Below are 23,457 nucleotides of genomic sequence, written 5' to 3' on the forward strand. Positions count from 1 at the left end.
ACCACCTTTACAATCTGTCCTAGCTCCAGAAATTTAAAACGAAAAAAAGAAATTAGTGCTCTGAAAATCTGATTTGCTTAAAAATCATGGGATTTTAAAATACTTTCATTTTCTTTTATCCCATGACCACAAGAATTCAGAATTTTTGTGTGAAGAATGAAAGCTGAAATAGTAATACTGTCTGTTTCACTTAAGGGATGGGTATTTTTTTTTTTTTCCTTCCATAAAAAAGCCTCTCAAATATTGTAAGACTCAAGGTAAAATCGTAACAAGTGGCAGGTTTGGTATTGCACATTCCAAAATGACCTTGAATTTTTTTCTACATTGTTCATTAAATAGTTTATGCTGATGCTAACAGTGTCTATATAAACTTCCCTGAATAAACACAAGTCCTTTACAAAAGTTTGTGTAAATGTGTGTTTACAAATAAATAGATAAGCAGTGTGCTAAAGCAGGCTGTCAGGCTCACAAAAGCATTGATCCTAAAAGTGTTGCTGAATAAGCAATAAAAATGAAAATAAAATAAAAAATATATATGTCATTCATTCACTTAAATTCTGTGAATAATCTGATAAATTCAAGCAGAAATGCTAACAGGTACATTCAGTGGGAGCAAGGACAAGAGCCCCCATAGCACATTCTGGTTTCTGTATGATTATGCGCAATTATCCCGCAGCACCACGTGGCAGTGAAATCCTCCTCTGCCACGCTCTTCTTTCCTGCATTTCCTAATGATCCAGCTGAGCATCTGCTCTGTGAATACAACATGCAGATGATGCAGCTGGAGTTGCCGGTGGCAGAATTGTTTTCTCGACGACAGGAGTGTGTTATTTTACCCTGCCTAATCTATTGTCTCTTGTACTGCTCTTCACCTCCATCCCCGCTTGCTGGACGCAATTAAAGCATCCCGGCCAAGCTGCCTGTGTGGCGAAGGAGACACGTTTCACCCCCAGGCAAGGCTGGCACTTGGTACAAGTCGCACCAGTCTGTCAGTTCCTGAAGCAATATTGGTGACAGCCGTGAAGCGTTTGCAGGCTCAGCTCGGCTCTGCTCTCCCGAATCCCAGCCAGCTTACGTTTGGGCTGGGTAAGCGATGAAGGCAGGACATGTTGAAAGCAGGAGAGAAGTACGTTTTCATCGCGGCCCTATATTTTTATTCATAGCTAAAAGGTTGTCCTCAACGCAGAGCTTTGCTGCTGGTGCATTTCCCTGGGTACCCAAGAGAGAGGGGAAGGTGCATAAATGTTCCTAACAGAAGAGATAGCTACTTTGATTTTCACGTGAGCAAAAATATGGCTGTGCAATTGAAATGACTGAATGTTGTGTCCAAACATTTTTCCATGATTTATTATGAAGTCCAAACTTTTGTTTGAGAAGAAAACTTTGTGCAGTATAGTACCTTTTCATACAGGTTTTTCTCAGTGATAAACTGCGTAGTTTAAACAGAATTCTGGTGGTATGGGGAAAAAATATTTTTCCTGATTGTCAAAAATAAATTAATAATAGTTTTCAGATACCATTTTTTAAGATCACTGGGAAGAGGGCTTTTGTTGGTGGGAGATGATGCTTGTTTTTGATGGCTGGCTCTTGTAGCTGTTGACTAATGCAGGTAAATAGAAACTAGGATGTGAACAGCCTCAGGTGCTGGGAAGGTTTGTGTCTTAATCCTCCAGGTCAGAATTTTGGATTTGGAAGGTCAGTATCTAATTTGGGAAAAGTTACAACCGAAACAAATGTAAGAGTCAGTCTACTGAATTACTGTAAACTTTTCTCAGAATCTGCATAAAGGAATTGGTATTAAGGAGGTCACAGAACTGGATTTTTTTTTTTTTTCTGATTTATTTATCTTTGCTCTTTTGAGAAAGTTGGTGCAATCCCAAGGAAGCAGCCTTCTCCACCTCTCCACCATCCATTCCTGCCGTAGTGGCTGTGGGTTGGCAGCTGCCAAAACCGCGTGTATTTGCGTGCTCTACTTCCCAGTGCACGGGCTGAGCCTGGCTCTCCCTCTGGGCAGGATCCTCCAGGAGCAGACCCAAACCCTACCAACTGTGGACGCAGGCATGGCTCAGGGTGTGGGAACCGGGGCTCAGAGTGCGTGTTTGTGGGTAGGATTTTTTGCACGGCTAGAAATCCCTTACAGGTTAGATGTTACGCAAAAAGGTGTGAAATTAAGCTGCAGATGTCTCTGTGGAATGGTGCCAAAAGTGTGATGTATGGGATGCAGAGGTTGTGATGTCATCATTTCATCAATGTGCGGCTGGAATAACATATTATGAAGGCGTAATTGAGTTTTACCAGTCTGCATAGTGAGTAAGAGTAATTTTTTGGTGTGCTACATAGCTATTTTTATAAATGCTTTGCAGAGTCTTTTATTGGTAGCATATTTAATATCCTTTGAGTCGTGAAATCTGCCTTCCTCGTGCCATTTTCAAATTGTAAACTCTTAAGGAATATAAAAAAATCATTTTAAGAAACTTTGAAGTGGCTCAGATAACATGCATGTCGATGCTATCATCATACTGTGTAGGCTTAATATTCTTCAATGGAATTAAATTGCATAACCCTGTGAGTAGAAAGGTGCTTTTTTCCACTGGTGTAACAGGGATTCTTCTTCTGTTCATTTCCCCATCGCATCCCATACCAGTCACATCTGATCAGTCAGTGTCTCACAGTAAAAAAATAATTAGCATGAAAGATCATACTTGTGAAAAGGAAAAAAAAAAAGTGTTTTTTTTAATATAATAGTGGCATTGTTTTTAAGAGTTGATGCAGCCCTAGGATAGTGCTGTTACTGGGTAGACTGGAGTAAAGTGGTAAATGGTCTCTTGCAGCAGTACTTATCTTGTAAGTAGATTGTTATTTTCATGTGTGTTTGTAAGTAATTCTGTTTATCACAAGCTGATTTTTTTTTTTTTCCAAGTTATCTTTGGAATCACTTTGCTTTAGGGCTGATTGATTTAGACCTGTATAAAATCCGGATTGCTTATGTACTTTAATGTTTGGATTTCTGCTGTGCTTTAGGTGGCTATAGTTACTCTTATACAGATACTATTGTATTATTAAAATTTAACCTTTACCAGAGTTAATAGCAGTTGAGAATTATTTTTAGTCATATTTTTTTTTCTCAGAAATTAACAATTAAAGCAAATTAATGTGAGAAATTCTGTCTTCAATATGCTGAAAGTCACGAAAAGATACATACCTGACATATAATGGGAAGATATCTCGGTCAGTCATACAATAAAATTTCCAAGTGTCCTCTTTCTCAGCTTCACTCTTAAATGTTAGTAATCCAGATGATCTGTGAGTAATGAAATGGAAGTCAAGACAACAAAAATTCTGTTGTTGAAGATAGCTTTGAGTTGTTATGTTGTAGTGGCTCAGAAGTGGCAAAACAATATTTCTCTGCTGCCATGGCAGTGAGGGAAGCTCTAGGTAGTCATTGTGTTTCCTTTGGTAGAGTTGTAGGCTGATATTCAGCTGGGGTTCTCAAACGCCTTTTGTTTTGTTTTGTTTTTTTTTTCCTTTTTATGGAGGGAAATGTTTGAATCCTGACTGTATTTTTTTCCTGTTTAATTCAGTTGGAGCTGAATTAATTTTGTGAGTATGTTCTTCTTCTCATCTGTCCTGAGAGGGGCTCTGCTGTTGGGGTCCTACAGGCTTCTCCATGGCTGCTACTTTTGCTGGTTGCCTTCCAGCAGGCAGGCAGGACAGATGACTGTACATGCTGCAGCATCCACAGAATGCTCACATTGCTCATGATAGATCTTTGCCACCTTATAGCATAAAGCAGACCGTGGTTTCAAATATTAGCCGCACTCATAAGCAGTTTGATCTCTTCATGCACTGCACTGGTGCGTCCCCACCTCCAGCACTGTGTGCAGTTTTGTTCACCTGAATATAAGAAGGATGTCAAACTATTAGAGTGTGTCCAGAGTAGGGCGACAGACAGTGAAGTGCCCTGAGGGCAAGACCTATGAGGAGCAAATGAGGTCACTTGGTTTGTTCAGCTTGGAGAAGAGAAGGCTGAGGGGGTGACCTCATCACAGTCTACCAGTTCCTCACAGGGGCAGCGGAGGAGGAGGTGCTGATCTTCTCTCTCTGGTGACCAGTGAATAGGACAGGAGGAAATGGAATGAAGCTGCATCAGGGGAAGTTCAGATTGGAAGTTAGGAAAGGTTCTTCACGGAGAAGGTGCTCCGTCACTGGAACAGACTCCCCAGGGAAGCGGTCATGGCACCAAGCCTGTCAGAGTTCAAGGAGTGTCTGGACAACACTCTTAAGTTTATGGTTTAGTTTAACGTAGTCCTGCGAGGAGCAGGGAGTTGGACTTGATGATCCTTATGGATCCCTCCCAATTTGAGATTTTCTATGATTCTGTGAAATACAGGAAATAGGGCCATGCCAAATACAGTCATTCTCATTAGCCACTGTTTTTTTTTCCAGGGGAGATTTGCTTACCAACTAGTTGTCTCACTAGAAATAACCAAACCTATGTGAAGAATACCATGCAACTGCGGTGTCTCAGGAGCAGGGGCAGAAGTTGGACAATAAGTGAGACTCTTGCTCCAGAGGTGCACAGTTTACTATCCCTTTTTTTATGTTGCACGTTAATTAGATGTGTGTGTCACCTTTGGACAGGCACAGATTGCCTACGCTAATGCACTATCCCTTTTACTTTATTAGAGGGGGATGAGGGGAGATGATGATCTTCATCTTGGTCACCTCTGTGCTCTTCTTTGGTCCCTGTTACTCCTTTAGGTGTGCACGAAAGGGCTCAGAAATGATAAAGCCATGATTTTTCTCTAAACTGGATCAATTTTTAACTTCCTGCTGTGGCATATTGGTCATGTTTCTCATTACTGCAAATGACAAGATCCCTAACCAATGGTGGTTGTATAGTGAAGTTACTGCTAAATGGGTTTGGGGATTGTCAGAGGTGGTGGTTAGTCAATAGGCTGAAGTTTGGAAGAATAACAGGTAATCCTTACACACAAGAAACAGCTACTGGTATGTACAAGCAATGGCTCGGTGCACAATGCACACCAGGTGGAGCTCTCATTGTGACTTTTATGTTCATTTGAATTGGTTGTCTTCTCCTTTTATCAAGTGTTTTCAGTTGTTGATAGATTAGAAGTGAAATATTTTCCCACATCCACCCTTTTTCCATGGTAGAGTCTTGGTTTGTATTTGATAAGGATCTGTAGTTGTTGATACTATCCTACCAGTTCTGAAGTAGCGAGTACGTAGTTCAGTTTAAACTCCATGTACTGGGAGGATAATTTTGCCTTTGCATGGTGTGTCCGGTTACTATCAGGATCTTGAAGTTGTGGCAGAAGTTTGAACTAGATACTGATAGTATCTTTCCATAAATGTAGAATCAAAGAAAATTTGCTGCAGTGGAATGCCAGTATTGTGTATCGGTTGCAGAATATTGTGTAACTTCTTAAAATCTTCAGTAGCTCAAGAGCTTTACTTCATTAATGGACATAAACAGAAAAACTGGCAGTTTGTATGGAAGTGGAAGAAACAAGAACTGAAGGACTAGAATTAAGCAGTGATTAGAGAACATTTTTATTCCGTGTTTTATCATCTTTGTGTTATTTGAGCTTTCCTTTACTGCTTGTCAAAATGTGGTAACATCAATTCAGTGCTTTTTTCAGGTTTATATTGTCTCTCTGCTCGTAATCATTCTCATTAAACCAAAGTGTGAAGAAATACATGAGGAATGGTGCAAACTGTGTGCGGATTGATGTTGACAGACTTTGCTATTTTAGAAAGCAAGAAAACATTGACTTGTTTAATCCCCCTTTAGGACTTGCATTTGCTAAATGCTGGAAGAAATGCCATGTGGAGGCTTTGCATTCACTTTTCAGTTCAGCCTTTCTTGTTCTTCAAACAAGACAGTTTGAGGTGTAACAAATCGGGCAATAATGACTTTATCAGCTGAGATGACCACACAGAAATTTAAACTGCAGGTTGCCTAAGGCCTGACTTTGCAAAGCACATCATCTAGTTCTTAATTTCAAGCATATGTTTGAATACATTCTAGTTGAGCAAAATACATGTCATCATCTTTCCTGCCTTCTGTTAAAAAGCTGTCTGCCTGTAACAGAGGAGGAAAAGCCACCAAAACACAGTCTGAATGACAGTGTGCCTCCCAACGTATGGTGGAGCATGCAGATATCAGAAATAAGGCCACACAAGTCAATTAGGTCTTTGGTCCCTGAATGACACATCAGCAGCCACAGTGCAAATACAAAAGCGTTGCTTTTGTGCTGCAAACCTCTCCTGGTGGGTCAGGCTCCCTGGGGTACTCTGCAGCCTTCTGTCCAGCCTGCTGATCTTCTGGTGCAGCTTCATAAAGGCTGACTGGGCTTCCCTTTAGCCTGCTTAGCTCTTGTTGCTGTAGGTAGCCCTGTGTCTGCTTACCTTAGCTTTTCTCCAAAATGCTAGTGGGCAAGTTAGCCTGTGTTAAGTGAAAGATCTGGGGACTTTTTTGGTTGCTAGGAGGGCAGAGCTCTGTTCTGTTACCCATCCTGGAGCTTCTCCCCTAAAGCAAATTGCTCCTGGATTCTATATTCATTCTTGCATTTCAGTAGAGGAAAGATAATAATGGCTGTTCTTCACTACGGCTTAATAAATCTCTTAAATACAGGGATAAAGGGGAAGATCTGTAGTTTGTTTGTTTGGTTTTTTGGTGGGTTTTGTTGTTTGTTTGTTTGTTTGTTTTGGGGTTTTTTTTGAGTGTAAATGCCATGCTAAGCATAATTATAATTCCAACACATTCCTGTTGAATGCACACAGGAGCCTGAAGGAGCTAGCCTAATCATCTACTTTGGCCTGCGCCTGTGGACGATGGGTGGTATAGCACGAGAGTACCACAAGAAAGAAACGTAGCTTTAAATAGGTGCAGCGTGACCCGTTTTCCTCTCTTGCACTGCATGGTGTTGTGCTGCTGGCTCCTGTTTCTGTGGGCTGCTCCCCTTTGGTGCTGTTGGCTCTGTTGCCCCTTGGGTTCGTGGGTGGCTGGAATTCAGGTCCAGCCCATTTTATAACCATGTATCTCAAGGTCTGCCCCTGCCTGTTCTTCCACACTATTACGCTGGAGTTATTCATAGGGGTATGGAGGAGGTTGGCATCCTCTGTGTCTGATCCAGATGCGCCACAGTTGGAGGGCAGGAACTAGGTCCTATTGTGCCTCTGTTTAGCTATGCAAGGGGGCACAGCTTGGCGTGGTAGCAAGTGCCAGTACTGAGTTTTGATCTATTATCTTGACAAGGGGAAGGGAAAAAAAGCCCTGGAAATTTTACTCTTGAGTGAATCTTAATCTTTAAATTAGTAAGAATGTGAGATTTCCCGTGCTACAATTGTAGAATAACAGTAATCATTTTAAGAAAACAAAGCCTAGGAACATTATGGTGTTGGGTGTAGAGTAAACTGGCGGTTTAAATGATGCGTTGTACATCTGCACATATCAAAAAAGGAGTCTAATTTCCTAATTTGTTTTGGATCTTGCCCCCCTTTCCTCATGTTCATCCCTGTTTTATTTTCTTGCTTTTGTGTCTATAATTGCATGCATTATTAGAACTGGCAAGATGAGCACCTCCAGATGCATCCTACCGGAACCCAGCCAATGCTGACTCTATTCCCATGTCAGACTGCGTGCCAAGTCAGTCAAGCTTGGTTGTCAAAATCTATTCTCTTTCTGCACTGCTTCTAAATCCATCTTCTCACATAATATTTTGACACAGAGTGACTGATGATAACCTCAAGAATTGTCCCAAGCTTAAGGAGGTCTCTTTTAGCATGTTGAACCACCCTAGTTAAAAGTAGCATTTTGAAATAGAACAGGCTAGGAAGCTTTCCTTATTCTTCTGCCAGATAAAACAACTTGAGGGGTTTATCATCTGTCACGTTGTACCTTTCACTGGTTTTTTGTAGAGTTTTGGGGTTTTTTTTAAACTTTCTCTGAATTTTTATGCCTTTTGTATACAAAAAAGTTCACTAATTTTACTAAACATGACACATGTTGTCTTGTGATTTGTTGCAACAACAACTCCTCTTCCTTTTGGGGAAGAGTATACTTATTTTACTTATTATTTTACAGGTATCAGGCAACAGCATATCAATGTTGCTCCTTCTACAGGATCTTTTCCTAATTGGAGATCTATACTATCACCAACACGGCCTTCCACAGAAAGTAAGACTTCCTCAATAGCTGATATTTCTATGGGACAGACTTTGGAGAATGCAAACTTGCTTCAGATGATAAAAACGACACTGACTGGCACGCGTACCAGGGCTTTGGATGAAGCTCATCTGTCACCCATGCTTTATCAAGGCAGTGGAAACAGTGCATCCCAGGAACCTGCTGAAGTTTCAGCTGAGTCACCTCTGAGGTCATCGTCTCAAGATGCAGATGAAACAGCTGCTGTACCAGGTTTGCTGCAACTTGATATGTTTGCCACATTGTCCACTACACCGTCAGTGACACATTCGAGTACAGCTGTGCCATTTCAGCTAACACCATTAGAAACACCCTCCATTTCAAAAGAAAGCACATCAGGATCAGACATACTTGCTGCTGTTCCATCACCATCATTCTCCTCATTGATAATTCAGTCACCTCATACCATTAATTTTTCTAACCCAGCTGTACTGCCCATCAAAGTGCCTTTGTCTGCAGATCCTGAAGGCTTCTTCAACACAGATTCAGCCAGCTCGCAGGTTAGTGACACCAGAAATAGTCCTCTAAGCACAGTCACTGTAGTACGTACGGGTATGGTAAATCACAGAAAGGGTCCAGAGTTGTTTATGGGTACCATGCCTTTCAATCTCTTTGGAGCAACATCAGTGAATTTCACAGAAATAGTGGGAGAAGGGTCTTTTTCAGAAAGGACCTCTTTTTTGTCTGTGTACTCTCATATTCCTGTGTCAAAAACATATCAGTCTTCCCTGCCAGTAGCTTCCATGAGCCTGTCACAGTTTCCTAATGAGAGTATGTATAATGTGTCTTCTACTGGAGTAAAACCAAACATTCAGCCATTTAAGGCAGCGTTGACTGACAGAAACAGTGATATCACTCCTCTGTCACCACCAGTTTTTCAGGATAAAGCAGAGGTTCCTACATCAGTCTTCCGTCCTGTGGGTACTCCACTTCTAATACCCCAAATGAGCCATCCTCAGTCTTCCACAGCACTGACTAATTGCACTACAGGCTCTACCAGTGCAACTTTCGTGTCATCAGTTTCTGAGAGACTGGCTGAGGTCTCCACCTCAACAGAGAGCGTGTCTTCCCTTTCATTGCCAAAATCGCTTATTCCAGATGCAAAGCACACTCGCAATGCAGTGCTGCCAGTACGACCATTTAGAAGCGAAACAGATTTTCTCTTTAGAAATGCAACACGCTCCTCTTCAACAAGCACAAGGTCTCCCTTGCTAACTGAGACAAATGACACCGTTACTGAGACAGCACGCGCAAACAGTCCCAGTGCAGCAGCAGCTGATGAGGATACTTTGCAAATCCCTTTGACTGTTTCCTTGCAGCACTCGGTGATGACTCTGAATCAGACTTTTGTAGAAGACCTCACTGATGAAGCTTATCAGGGGAACGGCATGCGATTGCCAACTGCTTCTGCACGTGCTCTCCCAACTTCTGATGGCTTTCCCATGGCAGGAACAGCTCGACAGCCTTTCGCAAGAGGGGTGACAGCAAAGACGTCCATGAACTTTAAGGCTAATAGTATTCTGCCTGATGGATCTCAGATTTCCAGAGTTTCTCCAGATATCCAAACCAGTAAACTCCCTAAAGTATCGAAGATACTAGGCACAGTTTTGAAAACAGCCATGAGCAGTCCTGATCTAGCTGCAGTGCTGTTACTTACTTCCACCACACGTCTTTCAAAACCTGAACCTGCTGTCACAAATACATCTGCTACCAGTATCTTTGTGACTGCACATCTTCCACCTGGAGATGGAGAAAGTCCAAATGTAACTGCAGATGAAGACAGGCATGTGAGAGTACCCACTGCTGTGAGCCCACATGCAGAATATTCACCTCAAAGAGCTTTAAATCATTTTACCTCTGATCAGACTTCACGTTCAGTTGATAGAAAGCTGCTTGCCTCTGTCGTGCCTACAGCGGGGGGTATGCTGGCATCACTCATTTCTATGACAACGGTGAGAGACAGCCACAGCTCTGGCTTTTCTGGGATTTTGAATGTGGACTCTGAAAGCAATTTCGTCCTGTCAGCTCGCCTGAAGTTGCAACTCTGGCTTCTACGTGGACCAATACGGCATTGTTGTGTTCAGCTGGCATTAGTATTCCTGCAGTAAAAATGTCAGTCAAATGGCAATAAGAGAAGTTCCTCTAAGTATTTCTCCATTGGAAACTGAGTACCATGCACCATACTCAGTAGTTTCAAGTCTGCAAAAGAAATTTAATACAAATAAGCAGCCGCTCTTCTCCACCCTTTCAGCAAACTATACATATGCAAACGCTAGTCAAAATGTTTCAAATTCACCCTTTTCTGGAATGAAGTCAAATAGTTTTCCAGAATTTGATGTAGATGCATTTGCCCTGAAAACATCTCCTGTTCAGAATTCATCCCTTGCTAGCACTTTGACAGTGCCTGATCCCCTGCAAAAAAAATCACGGAAGCACGGCTGAAAGCGTTGCTAATTTCTTTACTGTTGGGGACATTAGTATCAGCACACACTATGAAGCACCTCTCAGTTGACATGTGCCTTCTGTTAACGACACAGGTGCTTTCCCTAGCTCTCCAGAATCACAAACTGATGCTGGAAAGATTACTTTACCGACAAAAACCTTAGGCACAACACCAACGTTGGCTTTTCAGCTCACTGACAGCTCGACTCTCTCAGCCAGCAATGAAAATGGTGCCATCCACAGCATACTGCCAACAGAGTCCCCCTCTCCTGTAACCAAGCCTTCCAGCACAACTCTCTTACACAGTTTTATTACAGAAGATGACCTGGAAATTTGCCAGAATTTGCAGATAACCGATTAGAGTCCTCTGGTTATTTGGTTATGTTCGATAAAAATCCAGCTACATTTAGTGTGGAGGAGTGGGAGATGAGTGCTACAAGACGTAGTCTAGTTCCCGGTATATATATATCTAACAAGCCTACCAAGGGCATCCCATTGCAAACCCCTACCACCAGTGCTCTGCAGTCAGTCATCATAACTTCTGTCCATGCATCACCAACACAACTAACTTCTTTTTTGTCAACAACCAACTCTACCCATTCTGTCATTACAGTGTTATCTGGAGTATCTTCTGGTGCAATACCTACAGTAGGAACTTCAGAAGCAAAACCACTAACAAGAAAGTCATCTCCAGCTTCACCAGTGCCAGCTTCTTCCTTCTTTTCTCTAGGCACTGAAAATACACCTTTGCCGTCTGTGATGGCCTTAAGCACACCGATACTGACACTAACAAAAAATAACACTGCCACAAAATTGGCATCAGACCTAAGCTCAGTAGGAGCACATACGGATTTTCCTTTTGTAACAAGAAACACAGCGGCAGCACCCGTGGACATGACAGCCATGCTCATAACCCTTAAAAGCAACACAGTCACAGCTTCCACACTTGCACCCACAGCACATGTACCAAGGCAGATAGAAACAACAGTAACTAACACCCAGAAGTTCCCAAGCTCAGAAATCACCAAAACGTCAACCCCGTATCCACTGACAATTACAGCAGCTTTGACATCTATTACAGCATCAGCGAAAACAACTAGGCTTCCCCCTACTCCAGTGGAAAACACCTCTGCTCCTTCTGAAACCACAGCAGCAGCCACTTTCGCTAACATGACAGCAGCTCCTCCCCTGGATTGCCGGCTCTCCAGGAACCTTTTGGTTAAAACAGGTATGTGGGGCCACTGAATTTGCTGAAAAGACCTCGCTTGTCTGTGAGGGGCAACTGGTGATGAGTGGGAAATACAGTCAAGTGTTGAAGAACATAGGGGCTTTAGTGACTAATATGGGGACAAGGCTGCTGCCCTGGCAAACCCGACAGATAAAAGCAGGGTTGCTAGATAGAAATGACATTAGCTATATTTGTAGCTTGGATTTTGCAATGAATGTGTCAAATGAAGCAGTGAGATCAGGTGTTCTGAAGTTCAGTGGGTCACTGCAGGGATCAGGCAGAACTACCAAGTGGAGAGACAACCCTGTATGACATGATGGTTTGGTCTCTGCTTTGCAGTAAGGAGTCTGTCACTGAAGAAGACTGTACAGTAATCTGCCTCAGTCTTTGACACTGTTTACATATGAATATCTAGTTCTGTTTTTATATGAACACCTATCAGTAAAGAATCATTTGAAAATAATGTTTAATATTTAGAGTTGTACACTTCAAAATGGGAGGATTTTGAGCTTTCTTTGTGCACAGTACCACTTCTGGCTCTAGCTGTTTTTTCAGACAGCTTTTCCGTAGTAAGAACTCCAAATGGGTCCAGAGAGGTCCCTTGCCCAGGCTTCACATGGACTCCTTATGATAGCACAGCACCAGAAGATGTGTATCTTGGAGATCTCAGCAAAGAAGAGTAGTTACGTAAAAGAGTTTATGACCTTGTATAGACCTGAATGATTCTGGGGACAATGAAATAAGCACCTTTTGGACCTAATGTGTGTTTAGTAGCTGCTGACTATCTACATCAGTAGCACAATGAGTACAACAACTATTCCTAAAGATAGCAGTAGCTTGTATACAGTGTATGATTGAAAGTACTTAAGTGCAGCTGTAAAAATTTGCAAATTATAAGAGAAAAAGAAAAAGCTCGTGAAGTTAATAAAGAAAGAGTACAAACACTTCCTAAATGGAAAATAACGATAGCAGTGGAATAACACATTTCTTTGTTTATTTAATTCTGGCTGTGAAGGTACGAAGAACACGTCCTTTATGTAGGCCTGCCTGTGCAGCATCAGCTCAGTCCCCTGGGAATGCTGCAGCAGTCTGTCTGCAGGCGATCAAGTGGCATCGTACCTCACCGAGAAAGGCAGCATGGCAAAGACTTGTTGCTAAAGAAATTGCATTTGTTAGACCTCATTCTGGAAGCAATGGGCTATTGCCATGGGATGGGTAGGGAACTCGGGGACGCAGCTGAGCCCCTGCAGTTCTTGCTGCCGTTGGAGCTGCTGCAAATCCTAGCTGCTTTGATGATCTCCACCCAGCTAGCCCAACGTAAAACAATCAAAAAAAGCAAACAGTAGCATGGTAATGTCTCAAACCAACATGTGGCTTTTGTTGTTCCACAGTTCTGTTTCTGAACACAAGGAGGATGCTGATCAGCAATCCCTTCAAGGAGAGCGTGAGAAAAGGACTCAACCAAGTGCTGAGACAAGCTTTCAACCAAAACGTCAGTGCTCAGGTAAGCATGCTTGGCTTGTCTGCATGGTCTCACCAAAACAGCTCTCCCACCAAGAGAATCCAGCTGGCTGCAGCGCCAGTGGTGTCTCTGGATGTAGGAAACCTCTTGGAGGGGAGAACCGAGCTTTTCCCATGGAAAGCAGGCATAGGTGGCAGCACTTTGGGGTCTAAAAATATAAGGACTGCTCCAAAGCTTTTACCGCTTTATTTGATGAAGTAGAAGGGAGAAATGCAAATTTGGTTTTGGTATGTTCTAGGAAACAACTACTGACAGCAGTTTCTTCCACCCTCTGCAGCTCAGCAATGATTCTGGTTCACAGTCAGCCAAGTGCTGCTGTGCTCAGCCTGGATCAATTGCAAGAGCAGGGCTGGTAAATGGGGTGTCGCTGCTGTCAGTCCTCTCCCTGGTTTGAAAACTGAGTATCTGACAAGTGCAATTCCACAGGGATGAAAATCCTGAGTAGGGAGAAAGCATGTTTCATTGAAAATAAATGAGAGAGACGTGTTCATCACTTTGCAGCTAAATTGCACGAACCTCCGCGTTGCTGCATGTAAGAGCAGGCTTAGGTGAATCGCTGGGGCGCTCTTCTCTGCAACACAAGTTCCTGTGCATTTAGGCAGGGGTTTGTGCTGAGTCCAAGGCTATTATGAGTTATACTTACCAAGCCAATGGGAAGGAAAGAAGCAATTTTGCTCAAAATAGAGGGCATCAGGCTGACTTTTGTCCCCATGCTCTATTGCTGCAAGTTTGTTGATGTTAGTTGGTTTGGGAATTGTACGTTCCTGAATCTCAGCAGCGGCAGTGAAAACTGTCAGGTTTAGTTCCCCACCTTCTTGAAAACCTGAGAGAAGTGGCCTTTGTCTAATGGAGGAAACCAGCTAAAACAGTGTGAAGGACCAGTTCCAGGGCTTAAACTTTTTGGAAAATACAGAATTTTGATGTAAAAATCAACTCATATTTTGTCTCACAATGTGTTTAATTTTGTGGTTTGTCATTTCTGCTCATCTAGATGATAGCTTAACCATCTGGGACAGTATAGGAAAAATAGTATAGAAGAGGCAGTTGAGGTTGAAGAATCAAATATTGGAAACTTTTGTCTTTCAAAAACCTGTCTCCAAACCTGCAATGACAGACTCATGCACAAAGTCAGTGAACTTCAGGTATGAAGTAGGAGCTGAACATTCTCTGGATTCTCTGTGTTTTTACACTCGTAAATGAAGTGCCCCAGTATATATACATGAATGAAGCCCTAATCTAAATTGGAGGTATGTGAGCTGTGGTAGCAGTACTGCACTGCTTCAATTTGGAAGACATTTTGCATGGGCTTGGGTCTAAAGCTCCCTGAGCAGTTCTGCTAATACCATGTCTGATATGACACTAACTGATCCTGTAGGGTTTATAGGGGATTACAGGATAAAAACGCTGCAAGGGAGCTATATTCAGGATGAGAAGTCCCATCAAATAGTGGTTGAACTGCAAACAAAATTAAAAAAAAAAAAAAAAAAAATGTTTCCCTGTGTGTTTTAGGTTGAAATCCTGGAGCAATCAAATAATGTAACAGTTGGTTACTACGTTACACGGGGGCGACTGGTTTTCATGCCAGCTGCTGTAATTGAAAGGCTTCTGGCATACGGCATTAGCAACGCCACAGCAGACATAAAGCAGCACGTCTCGCATCTCCAGTCTGTGGCGGCCCTGGCCTTGCCATGGAAGCCCCTTCCCGCGTACCACTTCCAGCTGAAAACAGGTGAGCGAGGTCCTGCCTGCCCGCGCCCGGGGGGGTGGTGGTGTGTACCGGTTCGGTGCACGGGGACGGTGCTCCTCTGCCCCTTTGCCGCCCTGCCTGCGCCCCTGCTCTCCTTTGGTTTCCCGTGTGGATGTTCCCGGCAGAAGCAGGACAGCCGGTGGGTGCATCCCTGCCCTGCGTGGTGCTCTGCTGTCACCTCTGTCAGCACCGCTGTGAAACGGGGTGGCGTTGCGTCAGGGACGAGTCACGCCATCCCTCTTGGCTGACTTGGTGTGTGGTTAAAATGGACTTTAATCGCCGGGTTGTGCAGTAACCTGTGTTTCTTTTGAGAACGATCCGATGAGAGAGAGGACTGTATGACACATGTATATATTGTTCTGGCTGGACCCGTTGGATTTGGCTTGGGTTCCAGCTGTCTGACCCAGGGTCACTGTGTAACCCCTCTGCACTGTGGGAAGCATCACTGCAGAGCAGTTGCAGCGCAGCAGAGCGGTATAAGCTACGAGAGGACAGAGAGTGCTGTAAAACAGCATATTCAACTGTAAGAAAGATTTCTTATGTGTATGCTTACATCTACACATACGTATTGCAATTACCCAGTTAAGTATGTTTTTTCCTAGCACAAACAGAATGAGAATCAATATTATGATTGATTATGTCTTGCAAGAGCAAATGATCTGCAAGATTTAAGAGCATCGGTTGTGTTTTAGAATGATTTCACTTACTGCCTGGCTCTGAGTAAGTAAATGTACAGTGAACTAGTCTTACCATCAATCTCCATTTCTTTGTGGATAGTATGAGCTCTAATAATGCAATTTAATTCTTACGTTTTGTCTTAATTAAGGCTAGTTTAGTGCAGTGCTTGAATGACATAAACTGATCTTATTATTGTCACCTGCTTAATTTGGAAATTGATCGGTTTGCTGTCAGGCATTACAGGAGTTATGCAACCAGGAGTATTTTGTCCACGTGCAAATACGTTGTTCCTTTTGCAGAGCTGCAGTTTGTGGGTCAAACAGACAATATACAGTCATGCAAATTTGTTCAGACCATGGAGCAACGATTACAGAGAGCCTTTCAGGATGCTGAAAGAAAGGTCTTAAACACCAGCAACAACTTAACAGTCCAGGTACAGTGTTGTGTGCTTTGCCAGAGCCTGTTGCCAAGCTCTTTGGGTTATTCTTTGCTATGTGTATGCTTGTATTTCAACATAATGCCTTTGATAGCCACTATGGAAGTATATGCTTTCATCTGCAATAAGATTGTTTTATGTATTGCAGGAAAACTTCTACATGCATGATTTCTAGAAGACTGTTACTGTTATTTTCATGAATTTGAGTTTTCTGTTTGCAGTTAAATCATTTAAGTGAAATTCAAGTAAAAATAAATATATAAAAATATTCTTCCAAAGTTACATTTTTACTGAATATGTTATTCTGACACATTAGTTACTTTCAGTGAGGCTACTCAGGTAGAGAGATGGTGAGATGCGTAGCTGTTTGTAAGATCTGAACTAATGGAATGTATCTCTTTCTTCTTTTTTATGTGCATTCCAATTCCATACTCACAGACCCAAATTCACTGTTAAGGGCCTGATTTTTGCAGACTTTTATATGTGTAGTGGGGCCAGCACCCTTATGCTCTGTGCCATACTTCAGGAATACAGAAATTATCATCTGAGTGATTTTATGATGTGTATGTGACTTACGATAAAACTCTGTGTATGGACTTGTGCTCCTCGGAATAGTTTCTGCGTATCTCACCAGAAGGAGAAAATTGGTCATCAGAGCTCTGCTTAGTTACTTTGGTACTGTTTCTTGTGAGCTTGTGTTCAGACTGGAGGAGCTCAGAGAGGCGGAAAAGTGCATGGCAAGAGATGACTTACTGTAGTAGGTAAAGTGATTGTCAAGCTTTTCACCAGCTGGACCCGTGATGCTGAGTGGAACTTCATGGTGGCTAATTTGCTAGGGCAGAAATGGCAGATCTCACGAAGCACCTAGGCAATTTTTTAAAGAGCCCTAGAAGAAGCTAGTAGTTATGGGTTTTGTGGGTGTTGTCAACTTAGAAAATGATAGGATGGAGGTCTTGAAGGCAAGATATAAACTGGGAAGTAAGAGGCTCAAGGGTATAGTCTTCATGATAAATTTTTATTAAATTATTCCAGTACCATGAAAGGGCTAAGTCAGTGCAACAGAAAATAGTACGAGGCTTTTAGATTAATTAAAAACTGAAGAACAGTTCTGTAGCAGACAGAGCTGATTCAGAAAAGGTGTTGCTGCTCTACAAGGGTAGAGGGAAGAGCAGCAAGATGGGTAAAAGGCACAAAACAACTTCCACAAAAGGAGAAATGAAGTTGGCCATGGTTCTCCAACCATGAGTGGTGCAGTGAATCAGGAGTGATCGTTTGGAGTTTTCTGTAACAGCCACTCAGGTTTAAATAAAAAAAAGAATCCTTTCACACAGCGGGTAATAAGATCTTGGGTAATAAGATGTCCGGATGAAACTGGAGAAGTAGCATGGAAGTTACAAAAATTGGCCAAACACATAGAATAAAAACTCATCAACTCTTTTTAAACCCAGCATATAGTTTACAGCTCAGACTGTAGCTGTGCGTTAACCTTATGCTGCAAAAACCAGTCCTCTCCTCTTCCCTTGTGTTCATTCTCCAAATATCTGCTCCTGGCCATTTGTAAGTGGACATCAGCTAGGCAGACCGTTGGTCTGACCTTGAACTCTTCTAGTGCTTTTGTTATACCATGTCTTATGTTTTTAGTGATCTGAATTATAAAAATGGGGTATTTAAATAACATCCATGAATGCTGGATGCTGTTGGCCCTACCCATAGTATCAGTAGCCAAAAACCATCCGTCTTGTCCTAGGGCATGAGTTTTCTGAGAACATAGGTCTTTGCCGTTCCTGCCCTGCCTTTGCATCTCTGCTTCCTGCATAAAACTGGCATTTGAAGGTCTGATCCAGTACTCACTAAATAGAATTGGTCCTTAAATGCAGCCATCAGATTTGGGCTCAGGAGGAGACTGGCATAGAGCTAGAGTGGGGAGGAGAGCAGGTAATCATATGATGCTAGGAATAGAAGAGATATGATATCCCGTTATTTCATAGGCAAAAGGTGTAGGTCTAGATAACTGTACTAGGAAGGCAGCAAAGAGAGTGAGACATACAGGTCTAATTCCTCTGCAGCAAACACTGAACATTTTTTCTAATAAGCATCCTCTCCCTCATCTTACATTTCCTGGTAAAAACAGGGAAAAGTATTTTTTCAGTCCTGACTGCACCTTTTCTGCCTGCTGCTGTCTTCCAGTAAGTCTGCATGTGCTAAAGTAGTGTTGTTAAAGTATCACACAAGTAAAGTTTTACACATCCTGTTGAGTGAATTGTACGTAATCCATTGTTCAAGTTAACAGTCCCCCGATTTGTTTGCACTGGTTCGGTTGGTTGTTTTTCTGGGGCTTTCTTTAGTTTGGTTTTTGGGTGGGTTTTTTTTTTTGTTTTTTTGTTGTTTTTTTTTTTTTTAAACTGAGCTGAAGCACAGCTACATATTATTTCTTTACCTCTGTTTCAGATTTTGAATACCTCCAATGTCTCCCAAGCTGTCACTCTGTTTTATGTAGTGAACAATCAAAGCACAACTCTAAATGGCACTATTTCCAGCAACCTTCTTAATCAGCTGTCAGCTGAGCTGGTGGGTTTCTACCTGACCTACCCGCCTCTCACCATTGCAGAATGTAAGTATGTGCTTCCCAGCACACAGCTCCTTACGATTAGCCAGCGTAGGGCTTTTGCTTTGCAAGCACCATAAGCTTTGTCATCAAGCTCACAGATTGTAGGTGTATTTGCTGCCTACTTTTCAAACTGTTTTTTTTTTGTTGGTGTTTTTTTTTGTTGTTGTTGTTGTTTTTTGAAAAAAAAAGAAAAACAAAGAGTGGGGATTAAGTGGGAGATTTTCTGGGTTCAGTGTTTTCTGTGCTAGGAACACTGGCAGATAACTAAGAAAAACACATATATGCTGTCACGGTAACCTGCACGTCAGTGCACGGTGATGGACTCTGGCTAAGGAAGGACAGGTTTCAGCTGATCTCACTGTGTGTGAATCTTCATGAGATGCTTGTTGAATTTGAAATACTGTGCTCAAATACCAGTAAAGATCTGGTTAAGCTTCTGGTAGCTATTGAACTCACTGATAAGGCTAAACCAGTGATGGAGTAGTTTGTAATTTTTCATTTCACAAATATTGACATATTTGGGCATCTACGGGTAGAGCCAAATATGTTCAGAACACTGAGCTGAGTGGATTTGTAACTTTAGGTAAAATTATTAAGGTGCCTGTTCATTTTCTGACTCTGAGAAAAAGCAGAACCAGGCTGCTGGAAAGTGAGGACAGGGGAAAACAGAAGTTACCTGTTTTGTCAGTCCATTTTACTTGCAAACAGCCCAACAGTAGAGTAATCATCTGGTGCAATTCTTTATCAATTACTTGCACAATGACCTGTCTGTGGGGTAAGTGTTCACTCCCCGGTGCAAGGCAGTCAGGAATCACAGCTAACTCTGGTGATTGTGCAAATCTTTGAAAAAGAGAGTGTATATTATTCTTGAGGCATTACCTGTCTAAATTAGATATTTGCAAACGAATAGGTGAAAATGCCCAATGATGAGTTCTTGCACTGCATTTGTGCACTTTTGAATTAGACTTTCTGTCACAGGGTAAGAGACATGTCTCTAGGTTGGCTTGTGTTTTCAACAAGTCTTTCCGCAGGCAAGGGGAGGTGGAGGGAGGCTGTTGACAAAGGGTACTTGGGGACCATTCATCATCACACAGGCTCCTTTTTCGTGGCTGGTGGGTGAGCCTGTCCGAAGAGTGCCCTGTGTGCAGGACTTGTCTTCATGGGGCATCCAGGAGCACAAGGAGAAAGCCTGAGGAAGTTTTGATGATGGCTGTGTTCAGTTCAAGTCTTTGGCCTCCAAAATAGGCCTATTGCATAGGAGAAGGCTTATGGTGCTTCTCACAAAGGCAATATAGGCATATGCTTGGTAGTCAGGAGCTGTGAAAGCTATTTGTCACACAGTAAGAGCCTCATGTGGTCGCTGCTGATCCCCGCACATGATGAACTGACCTGATAAAGTCTTTAGCTAGTGCTCATTTAACAACTAACGGCTTATATTTCATTTTGGAGTTTTTGGTTTTATTCCCAGTGCAGCAGGTATACTGCAAACTCATGAACTTAATGTGGACGTAGTGTTTGTGCCTTCAGACTGATAGTGTGTCTTGTGAAAATGTTTACTTTGAAAAGTGTTTGATGCTTATTCACATGGCAGTGTAGTTCTTTCAGTTTATCAAACAAATACTGCGGCTGTTCTCAGTATGTTATTTCCCAGTAGACTCCAGCGGCTCCTCCAGAGCCTTTGCAGTCTGTCATGGAAATGCATAGCTCAGGACACACCGTGAAATACCTCCTCAAAAGCAGTTACTGTGTGTAATTAGATCCTTTACAGCGTTTACTATTTCAAGCCACTTTGGAGTTTAAAAATCAAGGTAACTCAATAGCAGTGTATCAACGTGCAAAGTTTGGATATTTTCTGAATTAAGTGCCAAGTGTTAATGCTTTCCACATTGCATAAATCTATTGAAAAAATGCTGAGCTGTATAAGGAATTAACAGCATATTGAACTTTACAGCCTAATGCACTTTGGAGACGGAAAAGCTAACAAAAGGCATCAAACCAGCAAACATCAGTTTCTCACAGATGTAAACACATATGGTAGTAATACCTTAAATAGTGCAGAGTGAGAGTACCACAGTCTAAGGTGTGTTCACAGTTTCGTTAGTCTTGTTTGTAATTCATGTGGAACTGCACTCTGTGCTTAGTGGAATCTGATCGTGGTTTATTTAAATACTATTTTAGGTTAAAAAGGTAGTCTGGGTTAACTAAGGATTAAATCACAGAATCACCTTAGAATCTTGTCTTGCTTTCCCCAGGGGATTACTCACAGAGACAAAGCAGCAGAAATGTATATAACGTAGTAGACACGGGCATATTAGCTATCATTTTTAGTAATGGGCAATCCTGGGCTTTGCCCCAGACAATATATCAGTCAATATTTTGGCAACAGAAGATGTGTGTTCTGCTTTGTACAGCAGTGCTTCTACTGTTTACACTTGGTGTCCTTTTTCAGACTGAAGAGAAGTTGTGACCCTGAAGATTATGCCTCTAGATCTCCTCCTGGGCCATAGTTCAATTTTATTTTTCACTGTCTGGTTAACCAGTTTTGGGACATACAGTGTGTAGGATGTTGGAATATTATGACATAACTTCAACTTTTGTTTTTAAAGCTTTGGAGTATCCAAACCTTGATGTCTCAGAGTCAACTAGAGACTACTGGGTGATAACAGGTACTTTTTAATCTCCTTCCCTCCTCCAAGCACTTCAGATAATAATTTTTAGTGCTCATTTATATAAACACATTGGTGCAGTAACTTTACCCAAGAAAAGTGTCTGCCCACTGAACCTTCCTATTGCATTCAACTGGGCAAATTTATTTAAAGTTAATCTGGGGCATAACTGTGATTTGTCATCTTGAACAGAGAGGTCTCCTGCATCCGACACCTGCCTCAGAATTTATGCCGCTTTGGTTTAAGCACTTTTGAGAGCAGCGTTACTGTCTCAGAGTTTTAAAACCCAAATATCTTGGGTTTACTTTCCTGTGACTTGGATTTAAATCTCAAAAGAGGCTTATAGATATAACCCAGGGAGAAAGGTGATCTCTTAAATCGAGGAAGTTTGTTATGATTTGCTGACTGTCTGGGTCCAGGAATTTTTGCATCTTTCACCCAAAGCATTAAGCACATCACCACCTTTTCCACCAATAGAAAGTTCAGAGAATGCTATTAGGCTTCAAAATGCTTTTTTCACAGTCGTTTCGCTGGTATCACATTCTCATTCACAATTGTTTTGACTTTAGAAGTGATCACTGGTCCAGTGATCCTTTCCCCCAGACATCTTTGAGTGAGTAGATACCAAAGCCTTTCTAATTGGTGTGTCTGTACCTGGACTTTAATGCTCAGGAGAGCAAGAGAAAACGGACTAAACCTTACACTCCTCTTCCAAAAGCCAGGGTGATTTTGTACCTGTTACATATACCTGAGGGAACCTCTGCATAACCTTTTATTTTCTGGTCCTCTGAAGGAGTGGTACAGCTCCTCCCGCTTTGGGTGCTGTGAACCTGATACTCCATTTATTGCCTTTGTACACTTACTGCAATGGGGTAAAATTGATATTACAATGGAAACACTGTTTTCAAAAAAAATCATGGTGGTCCCAAAAGACTTTTTGAAATAAAATTGAAAAATCATAAATATGTATGAATTAAATTAGCATGCCATATCTCTTTTTTTGAACTTTATGTTAATTCAGTGTCTTTTTAATTTTACATTCATTTATACTTAGGAAATGTTTATTCAATTTTCAGTGCTCTCAGACATGCAATGTTTTGTTTCAAACTGAGTTGTACAAAATCCTAACTTCAAATTTCGAAAGTGCTGGATGAAAAACTGTGGTTCAGTTAACAGGGGCATCTGGCAATAAGCATAAAACCAGGCAGCTCTCAAATAGGTTTTAGCTTACTTTTTACATTGAAGATCATAGATTAGGTGCTCCCCAGAGCCATTTTGGTAAACTAAAGGCCCAAGAAAGTTTTTGGAGGATTATGTACTCTGAAACATCATTGACATTATTTGAGAACAGTGCAGGGGCTGAAACAGAAGCATGTTATAACCCGTTGGGAATTACTAGGGGGTGTAACACTATCCAGCTATTTTTTTTCCTAAGCTACTTAATACATCCCTGCCCCAAACTGTCCTGCAGACCACATGTTACTTTATCTGTCCGTGTAAGATGTGCTGATGTGTGATTTTTCTCCATTCCCGCAGTTATTCAAGGGGTTGATATTGCATTACTGGGACTGAACAATCAGAGCTTTGCAAGATTAATGGAGCAGCGTTTGGCCCCGCTGTTTATGATGTCCCACCAGCAAGGAAGACGATTTAAACGGGCCACTACTGTGGGCAGCTACACTGTGCAGGTGGTCACTGCGACACCGGTTGCACCTAGATATGTGTTGAAAAAAGGGCTTTGTTTGCGTGTGTCCTGCCTCAATTGGTGTGTTTAAGGAGAAAAAAAAAGTTAACTGGGTTGAGATTTCCTGTCTTTTTTTCATGGATATCAAAGCAGCGAGTGCAAAATGCGTGGCATTACTAATGGGTTTCTTTTTCTGCAGTCAGCCGTGTTTGCATG

At 41.9% G+C, this 23,457-nt stretch overlaps 1 protein-coding gene across 1 annotated transcript in view; it reads left to right on the forward strand.

Annotated features, from left to right (window-relative positions):
* Nucleotides 1-1,093: 1,093 nt before the first annotated feature.
* The window catches only part of KIAA1549L (KIAA1549 like), a 77,846-nt gene continuing 55,482 nt past the window's right edge, over nucleotides 1,094-23,457 (forward strand). The window contains exons 1-11 of the mRNA XM_009956467.2: nucleotides 1,094-1,126; nucleotides 1,925-1,997; nucleotides 8,111-8,443; nucleotides 9,550-9,555; nucleotides 11,286-11,900; nucleotides 13,292-13,404; nucleotides 14,932-15,151; nucleotides 16,147-16,280; nucleotides 18,732-18,894; nucleotides 21,498-21,557; nucleotides 23,094-23,245. Of these exons, the coding sequence (XP_009954769.2) occupies nucleotides 1,094-1,126; nucleotides 1,925-1,997; nucleotides 8,111-8,443; nucleotides 9,550-9,555; nucleotides 11,286-11,900; nucleotides 13,292-13,404; nucleotides 14,932-15,151; nucleotides 16,147-16,280; nucleotides 18,732-18,894; nucleotides 21,498-21,557; nucleotides 23,094-23,245 (1,902 nt within the window). The remainder of the gene's footprint in view (nucleotides 1,127-1,924; nucleotides 1,998-8,110; nucleotides 8,444-9,549; nucleotides 9,556-11,285; nucleotides 11,901-13,291; nucleotides 13,405-14,931; nucleotides 15,152-16,146; nucleotides 16,281-18,731; nucleotides 18,895-21,497; nucleotides 21,558-23,093; nucleotides 23,246-23,457) is intronic.

The sequence above is a fragment of the Leptosomus discolor genome, chromosome 12 (assembly GCF_034619465.1).
Source record: "Leptosomus discolor isolate bLepDis1 chromosome 12, bLepDis1.hap2, whole genome shotgun sequence".
Classification (NCBI taxonomy): domain Eukaryota; kingdom Metazoa; phylum Chordata; class Aves; order Leptosomiformes; family Leptosomidae; genus Leptosomus; species Leptosomus discolor.